At 38.1% G+C, this 12,694-nt stretch overlaps 1 protein-coding gene across 6 annotated transcripts in view; it reads left to right on the forward strand.

Annotated features, from left to right (window-relative positions):
- Positions 1 to 12,694, forward strand: part of SNRK (SNF related kinase) — a 56,613-nt gene that overhangs the window by 36,287 nt on the left and 7,632 nt on the right. For all 6 annotated transcript variants that reach the window (XM_036118818.2, XM_078074091.1, XM_036118819.2 and 3 more), the window contains 3 exons: positions 4,898 to 5,039; positions 10,085 to 10,297; positions 12,557 to 12,691. In XM_036118818.2, the coding sequence (XP_035974711.2) occupies positions 4,898 to 5,039; positions 10,085 to 10,297; positions 12,557 to 12,691 (490 nt within the window). The remainder of the gene's footprint in view (positions 1 to 4,897; positions 5,040 to 10,084; positions 10,298 to 12,556; positions 12,692 to 12,694) is intronic.

Consider the following 12,694-nt stretch of genomic DNA (forward strand, 5'->3'; position numbering starts at 1 on the left):
CTTCTAACTAAAGTGTTGGTAAAACCAGAAATAATATAGATACCCTAAAACATGGACTTGTCCAAATGCTTCATTCCTCTTCTGCCCCACTCTTCCCCTGTTAGTTCAGAAGACCACTTGGAGAATGGTCTGTAGTCTGGTCCCTCAGAACCAACCGTTGATCGTGTTGGGAACAAGAATCTTTAGTAACCAGAGCTCTAGGTGATGTTGAATGCAGATGAGTAGTTCTTACTCATGTAGGGAGCAATTCACATCAATAAACCTTAGGGTTTCTGCATATGCATACAAGGAACAAAGGTCCTAAGACCTACATGCTTGTGTAACGGTACTTGCTATTCTAAGAAAGCATTGCCTTTTACAATAGTTTTGGGTCATATGTCAGTTGCTGGTAACCACAGTTGGAACTGAAAAGTGATTGCATAAATCCTGCTGGTTTTAAGTGGTGTCATAAAAGGTGCTGGTCCCTGCTTCATCTGTAGTGGTTTTAGAACATTCTGTTGCTTCTGTTATGATTGATGGCTGCACTGATAAAAGAAAGCCAGAAGAAGAAATAGAAGTTTCCACCTGAAACTTTTCTTCTGGTCTTGCCATTTTTATTACTTTCTAATCCCTGCTTGTTCTTTGGCTCTCTAGATAATTCACTTCGTAAGTGATTTTTTAGAAAACTTCTCAGCAGTCATGACATCCTCCACCCACCCCCTGCCCCACCATTTGGCAGTAGCTTTTCCTCAGATTAATAATTAGCATGTTCTTTTACTCTGTTTTGTTTTCATTTTGATCTTTTGTTAGCCTGCCTAAAATGACCTTTGTAGTAGAAACCCCACCTCTAACCCTAGAAATGGCATAATTGTATTATGACAAGTTGACCTGCTGACTGTTAGCAGGCGAAGGAGACGTCAGGGCTCATTTTTGTATCCAGCTTGCTTGAGAGCTGCCATAAGGGGGCCAGTAACTCCCATTCTTGGTACTAACAAAGACCTCATTATCTTTCCACCCCTTCCCTCAGTTCCATGAGTTGGAAGTGTTTTTTTAACCAAAGGAACTATATTTATTGATACTTTCTTTTTCCATTTTTTATTAACCAAGAACCTAATAGCTGGGTCTGAAATCAAAACATATGCTTCAGATAGTAGTATCAACATTAAATTTGATTTTTCAGATGGTTGATACTTGTTAACTTGTGTACCTTTAATATGAATAGACAATTCCATTAACATTTTTTAAAATAAAAATAATGTGAAGTCCCTATTCCATTATCTTTCTCTCACCTTCTCCGTGTCCATCCCCTAATCCCCAGTTACAGACTTGGTGGATCCCAAGCTGAACAAGTACCAACTCCCTCCCCCACTTGAGGGAAATGTAATAGATAATCCTTCTTGATGCCATTGTTAGTCCTGTAATACCAGATGTCTTGTCCTGGGGACCCAAGATCATGAATTGTCACCTTTTGTAGCTGCATTACTAAGAGGCCTTTCCTGTTCTCTCCCCCCATCTCCACTAGTTTCTCTTGTCTGTGTTGGCTTTGTGCCTTCTTGGGCTTCCCTGCTGTCTGTCTGTCACAGTGAACTGGGAACCCTGTAAGGGCAAGGATGTCCCCCATTCATCTCGGTGTCCACTGTGCTCAGGAACAGTGCCCGCGTGGCACAGATGAACGAGGGCAGGACAGTGCAGCCTCCTTAGAATGCTCTGTGTTCTGGGCTCTGTCCCGAATACTCAGCATGGATTTGATTTTAATCTCTTTAAAGCCCACAACAGCATTAAGAGGAAGTGCATTACTGCTCTATTCCCATTTAACGATTGGGAACAGGTTTAAATACTTGGTTAAAGTCATACCACTTTGTGTTTGTTTCGTGATTGTTTTTCTCTCTTTCCTTTGACACTTAGGATGGAAAAGTAAAATCACTCAAAGACAAGACTAAGAAGAGCAATTAAGTCTGGAAAATAAATAAATAAAAATAAGCAGCCCCTTGAATAATCACATTGTCTCAGTGAGAAGGTCATTTCCCCTTTCTGAAACTTGAAACTTGACTCCTTTAGTCACCCTGCTGCTCTTCTTTTAGATGCTTCATATCATGTCACTTAGCTTTGTAAACTACCAGGCACAGAATTGTATTTCTAAATTTCTCAAATTTTAAGCACTTCTACATTCAGAAATTATTTGAGCCCTGACTGGAAACAGTGGAGACAGTATATATATTTATGTTGTTTTTCTCCTTTTACTCTTCTAATCATGCACCACTTCCTAACAAGTGGTGTGTGAGTCTGCTTGGGCACATGATCCTGAAGAGAACATTTCCAAATAATTGGACTTCCTTATTGCTGTTTAGGTTGATATTTAACAGAAAAAGAAAGTTTTCTTTAACCAGATAAGAATTTGGGGTAATTATTAGTTGATGTTTATATTATTTGTTAAACTTTTAAAACATCAGCTTTGTCTAATTGCACTGTCAGATATCATCTCCAGTTTAGCATGGAGAAAAAGTAAATAACTAAATAACCAAACAGGTTTATCCACAGTTAAAGTATGAGATGGTAGAAGAAATAATGTAACCAAATTCATTTTATAAAAATTGTTGTTGGGGTACCTGGGTGGCTCAGTTGTTAAGCGTCTGCCTTCGGCTCAGGTCATGATCCTAGGGTCCTGGGATCGAGCCCCACATCGGGCTCCCTGCTCAGCGGGGAGCCTGCTTCTCCCTCTCCCACTCCCCGTGCTTGTGTTCCTGCTCTCGCTCGCTCTCTGTCAAATAAATAAATAAAATCTTTAAAAAAAAAATTTGTTGTTTTGTAGGATTTATATGGAAAGATAAGAATTTATTGTATCTCAAATACATATGTATTAATGGTTGGGCTTGGTTATAGTAGTAGCCCTAGACATTAGTCAGTATTTAAACAACAGAAGAGAGAGTGAGTTTTTGTTTTAACTCCCCTGATTTTTATGTTTATGTGTTTTATTGCAAGCCACTTAAAATCCCTTCCCTTCTTTGGGGAGGAGGTAGCCAAAAATAAACAAAATAACACAAAATAATCTAAATCAACCAAAAATAAAACCGTGGTATATTTCCCTTCTTATGTAATAAACATTGATGAAAAGATGGGTTCACTTTATAGCGAATTTCTAGGAATATAACTGCTTTGTAAAATGAGGGACACATGTATTAAAGGGAGAATAATTATAATTGCCACTTGTTCACAGTAGTGGCTTGAGAGTTGGGGCAGGTAACCAAAAATAGGTTCAGATTGTTCAAAGAGGGTTTAGGTTAAACAATTATATAGATTTCCTTTGAAACTCTTAATAAGTTACAACTAGTATTGGGGTTATAAATTCTTCTCACTGGATAGTTAAAGAACAGGTGCAGCTAGCCACCATTACTCAGATTGTTTGACTTTGTATGGGGATGGCCCTCTACATTCCAAGATCAAGGTAAAGAAATGTGGGTCAACGAGCAGAGTGGAGTCCTGAGCCAGCTTGCTGTCCTGGGGTGGTAGGTCACATAATTTATGCATCCAACAAGCAATGCCAGGCACACCTCTTAGGGACACTGAAGAGCCAAGGGTTTGGACTGAATGATCTCTAGGTCCCTTTTATTCTTACATATGTAATGTTTTAATTTTAGTAGATTTTTCCATCTGATTAATTTTCATTGAAGCATCCTTAGAAAAATCTGTTGTACATATAAAAAAATCACAATGTGTTTAACTTTTGGGTTTCTGCCTTTATTGCCCTCTTTGTTTAGTTTGGACCAAGGAGAAGATATTTTATTAACAAGTTATAATTCTGCTGGAAAATAGTATGGATCCTACATTATTTTGGGAGTTTAAGCTAAATGAAAACAGCAGTTCAGTATTAACAGATGTGACAAAGTCCACATGGCTTGCATTCTCTTCTAAGCCTTTTGTGGTAGAAAGCTTCTTGAATTCATCTCTTGTTTTATTAATGTTTATGTAATCATGTCTATACTTTAGTTTCTGGAATGAGTGAATGATTTGTGATACCCTTCCTAAATGGATTCATCCTTTGTTCATTTGAAAAGCCATCATTTTTCCAAATGATTGGTGAGATTTTATCTAATGGCAAGAAGGTAGGGGGTTATTTGCTCTTGTAGGAGTTAGTCTAATGCTACAGTTGGTAGGGTCCTCGGATGTCAACTAGTCCAGCCTTACAATCACTACAGGAATGTCTTAAGCAGAATATTAGATGGTTGCGCAGCCTTTGCTGAAGTACTTAGAGTGATGGGAAACCTGCTGTCTTTCCCAGCGCTTTATTAAGTAGCTTCTGCTGTTTTTAAGCCAGAGTGTGCCTCCTGGTTACTTGTATCTTCAGACCTAGTTTTGTCCTCTGAAATCATGTATCGCCTGTCTTTTTCTTCAGTGACAGCACAGAAATATTTCTCCTCTCTGAATTTTAATTTTCTTAACTATAAAATGACTGTGATTTACATCATCTGGTTACCTCACCAGGATTGAGGTAAAGAAAACTGAGATAATTGTGACGTTAGGCAAAATCCTTTTCATGTCTCAGAGTATTAAAATACTAGTTTTAGTTTTTCTCTGGTAAATAATGTCATGAGAAAGACAGCAGTGTGTTGTCCAGTGGCTTGGGAACCTTGATAGGTACTTTCCACTTGATATTCTTGCCATTAATGAATTAATTTATCTCTTTGTTGAACATTTATTGATTATTCACTATGTGGCTGAGGTGAATATAAAAACAGTGAACAAGACAGATACCTTCCCTGCCTTATTGGGACTTAAGTTTTCTTCCCTAGATGTTTTTCTTTGAGATATAAATGGTTTTCACTATTGAAATAAAATGATATTGTTAGTCTATTTTCGCTCTTCTTAGTGCTTTTGGTTTTCTAACTCATCCAATATTTAACAGTATGTCTTTGATTTGTAGATATATGGAGTCTGGGAGTGATCCTTTTCATGTTGGTGTGTGGGCAACCACCTTTTCAAGAGGCCAATGACAGTGAAACATTGACAATGATCATGGATTGCAAATATACCGTACCATCCCATGTGTCCAAAGAGTGTAAAGAGTAAGTAAAAACAGAAAAAGAATGTGGAAACTTAAAACACTCATACTAAAACCAGATTTTTATTTATTTTTTTAAAGATTTATTTATCTAGAGTGCAAGCAGGGGGAGGGGCAGAGGGGGAGAGAGAGAGAGAGAGAATCCCAAGCAGACCCCACGCTGAGTGTGGACCCCAACTCTGGGCTCAATCTCATGTCCCCGATATCATGACCTGATCAAAATTAAGAGTTGGATGCTTAACCAACTGAGCCACCCATGCACCCCAGAAGTTTTGTTTTATTCCATTAATATGTCAAAAAAATTTGAGGTGACTTCAATATATAAGCATCTGAGTTCGTTTTTATTTTTGAACTTGATATTTTATTTTTGTTAAGTGTGTTTTGGGGGGTTAACTCCAGAATATGATTTGAAATTTAATATTGGAGTACAAAATGTGTTCATCTATTTCTTAAATACACTTGTTTTCAAGAAGCCCATTATATGCCTCTTCAGCCTCCAGGAGTGGTAGTTACTCACTGGAAATGAAGATATTACCATGGGAACTATCTTGGTGTTTTTGCATCAGCAAAAAAGCAAGACCACCTGGAATTATTTTAAATTCCAGAGAAAAGTTAAGGCATTTCTTTTCATGAAATAGACCACCAACACACCATTTTAGGTTTTACATAACGTTTCCCTTAATTTTATTCATACACCGCTCTCTGCAGTTGGTTTGTGTGATTATGGGAAGCCAGCAACCAAAAGTACACTCAAGTTGATTATTTGGAATTTAAAGTACTTTATAGTTCTGTGATATGTATAGTGAGAAATATAATAATGGAATAAAACAACTGTTAGAAGCTCAGTATTTCATTGACATTATGGGTGATATATATATATGTTTTTTTTTTTTTTTTTTTTTTAAAGATTTTATTTATTTATTTGAGACAGAGAGAATGAGAGAGGGAGAGCACATGAGAGGGGGGAGGGTCAGAGGGAGAAGCAGACTCCTTGCTGAGCAGGGAGCCCGATGCGGGACTCGATCCAGGGACTCCAGGATCATGACCTGAGCCGAAGGCAGTCGCTTAACCAACTGAGCCACCCAGGCGCCCTGTTTTTTTTTTTTAAATGGGTGATATTTTTAAGTAAGTTCAGCTGAGATTATAGCTATTACTTTAAGGATTTTGTTGTAGTAATAAAGTTTTGAATTTTTCCCATCAGCTGGTAAGAAGGAAATCTGATGGTTTGAGAAATCTTTTCTCCAAGTGGAACCCCATTTAGGCCCATGTGGTGGATGGTTAAGAGCTACCTATTCAGACTCTTTGGATTCAGATACAGGCTTCTCTATCTACTGATGATGTGAGAATGGTAGAACCTGTTATCCAGAGTAAGAAATATAACAGTTGTGATATCTTAGGAGCCTTCTCTGTTTCTCCCTTGTAGAGGGATTATTTTTAATAACTGTAGGACCATTGAGTTTTCTACTTTTTCCTATATCAGTTTTGCTAACTTGTGTTTTTTTAAGGAGCTTGCCCATTTTATCTAAATTTTCAAATTTATTGGCCTCAAGTATTTATATTCTCTGGTTATATTTGTAAAGTATATAGATCAGTGGGATGTTGCCCTTTATCATTCCAGTATTGACAGTTTTTGCCTTCTCTTGTTTTTGTCTTCATTTAGTCTTGCCTGAGGTTTGTTAGTTTTATTAGTTTTTTTCAAGGAACTGCCTTTTATATTTATTAATTTACTTGTATTTCTTGTTTTATGTTGTGAATTTTCTCTTATCTGTATTATTTCCTTCTACCTACTTCATGGGCTGATTCTCTTCTTTTTTTCTTATGTTGGATATTTGGCTCACAAATTTTCCTTTTCTAATGTCATAGTTAAGGCTATTAAATTGCCTCCTTGTACCATTTCTGCAGTATCTTACTAGTTTTGAGTTATAGCCCTGTTATTATTCAGTTCTGAGTATTTTCTAGCTTCAAATGCTTTATTTGACCTTAAGTTTTTAGAGGGGTATTTTACATTTCCAAATGTATAGAATTTTTCTAATTACTTTTTTGTTATTCATTTCTAACTTAATTCCATTGTGGTCCAGGAATATAGTCTATGTAGTACTAGTTTTTTGTTGTTTTTCAAATTGTTGAGGCTTGCTTTATGCCTAGTACGGAGTCAGTTTTTGTAAATGATTCTTTTGTTCTGGAATAGAATATGTATTTACCCATTTTCGGGGTCAGAGTTGTATATAAATCCTTAAGATCAAGCTTGTTAATTATGCTGTTCTAAATTACATCTTTTCTGAGTTTTTTGATTACTTGATTTATCACTTACTGAGATATTCTTTCACTATGATGGTAGATTTATTGTTTTATTCTTGGGAGTCTATCAGTTTTTGCTTTAAGTGTTTTGAGGCAATGGTAATTAGGTGCTAATTGTTGTATCTTACTGGTGAATTGAACTTGCGTATCACTTGTTTATCTCTAATGATGCTTTTTGCCTTAAAGTCAATCTGTGTTATCTAGTCTTTAGCCATACCAGTCTTCTTTTGGTTAGCATTTATGTGCTATATAGTTTTCCATTCATTTACTTTAAACCTTTCATTGTCTTGATTTTAAGTATGTCTTTTTTAACAGCTGGGAGCTGGGGTTTAATCCCTTCTGAGGATTTTTGTCTTTTCATCAGAGTTTATCCCATTCATATTTATTGTCTTCACTGAAAGATGTAGGTATATTTATGCTCTTCTTATATGCTTCATATTTCTCCTACTTTTCTTTTTTTCCTTTTTTTTCTTTTTTTTGGTCTGTTCCTTCTTTAGGATCAATGGAGGTTTTTCATTTTCTCCTTACTTGGCTGTCTCCCTTCAACTAGCTTGGAAGTTATAGTCAATTATTTTAGTGCTTATCCTGTTTTAACACACACATATATATTTGTATGCTTAATTAATTAATTTTAATTTTTTTAAGATTTATTTGAGAGAGAGGGAGAGAGAGCTCATGGGGGGTGGGGGTGGGGCAGAGGGAGAAGCAGAGTCCCTTTTGAGCAGGGAGCCCCCTATGTGGGATTCAGTCCCAGGACCCTGGGATCATGACCTGAGCTGAAGGCAGATGCTTAACCGACTAAGCCACCCAGGTGCCTCCTATATGCTTAATTTAATAAAATTGATAGTTAACCCTTACGTTTATCTCTTCCTAAACAACACAAAATCCTTAGAACACTTTACCATTCAATATTTTCTAACTCTACAAATTAGAGAGTATAGTACAGTAAAAAAATTGTTTAGAATTACCCAGGTGCTTGATAAAAAACTTTGTATATCCTTCCACTTGGGATCACATTCTTCTGCTAAAATTATACCCTTTAGAATTTTTTTGATGAGCATTTGTTGGTGATAAACTTTCTCAGTTTTTCATTGAAAATCTTTTTATGTTACATGTGCCCTTGAAAGTTTCATTGAGTCTAGAATTCTAGGTGTGGACAGTTGTTTTCTCTCAGGTTATTGAAGATGTTACCACATCTTCTGATATGTCTTGTTACTTTTGGGATGTCATCTGTTCATGTTGTTATTGTTCTTGCACAGGTGATCGCTCTCTTCTCAGGCTGCTCTAAGAGCTTCTATTCATTCTGCTTAGGATGTGTTAGGCTTCCTGGGTCAGGATTTGTGTTCTTCCATGAATTTGGAAAATCCTTAGCTATTATCTTTTCAAATATAGTTTCTTGCCCATTCCCTTGTTCCCTTCTGGAACTCCCGATTAGATATATGTTAGGTATTTTCACTCTGTCGTCCTTGTCTTTTCATCTCTTCATATTTTCTCTTAGTCCACCGGTGCAGGGTTATTTCCTTGGCTCTATCTTCCAATTCATTAATTTTCTTTATATCTAATTTTAAAAATTTGTCCATTGCTTTTTTTTTTTTTACTGTTTTTTGTATTTCAGACTTCTCCATGTCTTAAACATATTCAACACAGTTATCTTCTGTGTCTGAAAATTTCAGTATTTTAAGACTTTGCATTCTGATGTTGCCATCATGTTTTTTTAGTTCTTGTTAGTACTTGTTTCCTTTGTATTTTTTGATTGTGAGGCCGTATTCCTTGTAATACTATGTGGGAGTTCTTTTAAGTTACGTTCCTATGAAAAGGTTTTACATTTCCTTCTCTACTGTAGTTACTTAGGAGCACCTCCAGCTTAAAACCGCCTTAAATTAACAACTTCTCTACATGTACCACGCAGATATCATTAATTTGGACCACAGACTTGTGTGAGGGCCAGCCTGTGGCTAGAAATTCTTAGATGAGATTTCCCTGCCCCACTCCACAGCCAGTTTTGAGGCAGGCAAGTTTCCTTCTTGATATCTTAGCAGATTTGTTTCTCATTTCTCATTCACCCTAACACTGAAGCTGGGACCCCAGCTCTTTACGAGGGCTCTAGTTGTACTCCCTGCCTTCAGTAGGCCCTACACATTATATTCTATTTTGTGCACTCAGTATAGCTTTCGAAACCAAAGCAGAAGCAGTCAGGTCAAAGGCTAGCTTTGTCATTCGCCTCCTAAAAGTCCTGCTTTTACTCCATTTTTACCTTTGAGTATTCTTTTCCTTCCTTCCATCTTTATGTATATATGTATTTATTATTTTGCCAGCACAATGCATTTAAACAAAATATATGTTTAAAAGCCTGTGGCATTTTGATTGTTTTCATCAAGATCATTTATTCTCCCTGAAGCAGAAGTTGGCTCATGCACTGTATTCTGTATGTCATTGTTGATCACTATAGCTGGTTCTGGCATGCCACTAAGCCACAGTTAATTCAACAACAGATGTTGATATCTAGAGCTAATTCTAGATGATAGGAAGCTGTTTGGCTTATCAGTATATCCGGCAGTTGTGATTTTCTATTTATGAATCTGATGGCACTAAATTTTCTTTATTCCCATCTGCTGCACCACCACCACCACTAGTGAGCCTAATGAAATTGATGGTATAAGTGTAGGAAACAATTCTGATTAATAAAATAATCCACCATTACTAATCCCTGCCAACAGTTTGCTCTAACAGTGGACTTACCTTCCTTTCCAGCCTGATCACACGGATGCTACAGAGAGATCCCAAGAGAAGGGCCTCCTTAGAAGAGATTGAAAATCATCCTTGGCTTCAGGGAGTGGACCCTTCACCAGCCACGAAGTATAACATCCCCCTCGTGTCATACAAAAACCTCTCGGAGGAGGAACACAATAGCATCATTCAGCGCATGGTGCTCGGGGACATAGCGGACCGCGACGCCATTGTAGAGTATGTCAGCACTCATCAGCGTGGGGCCACGGGTTTAGGATTCTTGGAATGGTCTCTTCTCTTAACTTGTCAGGGCCTGTGGACACTGTAATGCGTAGAGTTCCCAATTGGCAGAAGTCATGTCATTTATTTCTACAGTTCCTGGTCCAGTGCCTGTCTATAGGTTTTATTGTTCTGTTGTTTTTATTTTTGTACTAGTGAACAAGTACACCATTGCTGGGTGGTGTCACCAAACGCTGTGGCCTCTCTCCCTGTAGGGGTGGATTGGAATAGCTTTTTTTGTATCCCAGTACATGTCTTTTCCATAGCAGCATCTTCTTCATTGTCATGTCTCCCTCTGCTCCCCACAGTGAGTGGGGAGAATGGGGCAGACCGCAGTCCTCTAAATGAGGGGTTGACACATGGGGCTGGTCACACATTGTTGTGAGGAAGATTTTAGTGGGTCACAGTCATGCCTGGTGGCTTGGGTATTGTCATTGGCCACATTGTGCTACAGTATCAGAGTAGCTGTGAGAGAGACCACGTGACCCACAAAGCGTAAAATGCTTACTTTCTGGCCCTTCAGAGCCCTTGCTGCAGCGACCTGCAACCCGTAAGATACAAAGTTGTTAATTAAGTCATTTAAAACCAAAGCCAGTTTTTAATAATCTAAGAAGTTTGGAATCAAGGATAATATAAAGATGCAGTTGCTTTGTTTTAATAATGATTTATTTCTATAAGAGGTCCTGTCTAGAAAATTATGAAGTATTTCCACAAATGAAAAGTCAAAATGTTATTTAACCTGTTGAGTGAAACCATCAGGTATGATGGAAAGAGGAGATACTCCGTCAGGGGGTGAGGGGGTGGGCAAAAAAGAAAACCACTCAGATTCAAAATTTTGGTTTAAGTACAAATTTCTGCAGATTTCCAGCTGCATTATGAGTTGTCATACTTAATGACCTAAATGAATAGGAAGAGCAGGACATGCCTGCCAAGGACACTCGTTTTAGGAATGTGTAGAAAGTGATTTTTCATTTTGAGTGCATAGAAGGCTATTTGTATCTCCCTGAATTGGCTCAATGTTCTTAGCCTAAATAAACACATGCAGTGGTATCATTTAGAACTATTGGATTCATGTAAATTCAACGATAAATCCAAAGGGAGGGGCAGTCTCCCTGGCTCAGGAGACCCCATTTGCCTGTGCACTGGTGGGCAGGTGCACGGTGAAGCAGGGGCTGGGAGGCCCGAGCTCATTCCCCCCAGCTGGTCTCAGCTCTTGCCCATGGCTTGTCTGTGACCAGCTCCCCCTCCTGAGCATGATGCCTCAACTAAAGGACACGTGTTTTTTGGCCCCCTCAAAATAAGCCAGTGACCTTAGTTTGGTACTTGGCTTAGGAAACCACTCTAAGAAGTCATTCTGAGCCCTGAATTTCATCTTGGGCTCTTACTTTAGAGTCTTGCACCTCAGTCTGCCCTGCCCCCATTAGCTGTGACCCCCCCTGTCCGTCTTGTGAAAAGGGATCCTTGTATTGCTTCTTTCCTAAGTGTTCAATTGTGTATTTTCAGTGACTACAGAAAGTTTCTGGGCCCTGTAGACCCTTGTAGTGCACTTGTGCAGTCCTCAGGCCAGGCCAGCCGCAGGAGGGCAGGTGGCCGTGTGCCCCGTGGGCGGGAGGCTGCCAGCCCGGGGCTGCAGGGTGCCTGCTCAGACTAAGGAGTCAGAGCCCTCTTTTGAAATGGATGAATGAATACATTGATTTTATTCAAAGAAGAGGCTAATGACATGTTCTCAGTTATATTAGTAATTCATTAAATGCAAAGAGTGTAAAAATAAAAACTTACCCTCATTTTTCTGATTGATACTAGTATTTCAGTGCACATTCATACAGCTCATTTCATACTTCTGATGGAAGCACGTAAGCCAATTTAATGAAAATGAACACTGACACAGATTAAAGTTTTGTATAATGCATACATTCTTGGAAAGCTTCATCACCTTTTTTATGCATCGAAAACTGACATCCAGCTCAGCTGCTCTCAGCGTTTTGGATTTTTCTTACTAATTGAACATTTTTATATAGTTTTTTAGAATTTCATGAGTGATCTAAATAACTACTAGGTTTTTCTTCTTGTTTGTGTTTTTTTCATGATTTTAAAGATTCCAGGTCATTGGATTTCATTTGCTTATACTTTGGAAAAGAAAAAAAAAAAAAGAATTCTGCTTGTAAAAAAGCAAACCTGCTGACATGGCTTACATTTATTCTCCCTTATTTTCCTCAGAGCCCTGGAAACCAACAGGTATAATCATATCACGGCCACTTACTTCTTGCTTGCTGAAAGGATCCTGAGGGAGAAGCAAGAGAAAGAGATACAAACCAGATCTGCAAGTCCTAGCAATATCAAGGCCCAGTTTAGGTG

Source organism: Halichoerus grypus, chromosome 1 (genome assembly GCF_964656455.1).
Source record: "Halichoerus grypus chromosome 1, mHalGry1.hap1.1, whole genome shotgun sequence".
In the NCBI taxonomy this organism is placed as follows: Eukaryota; Metazoa; Chordata; class Mammalia; order Carnivora; family Phocidae; genus Halichoerus; species Halichoerus grypus.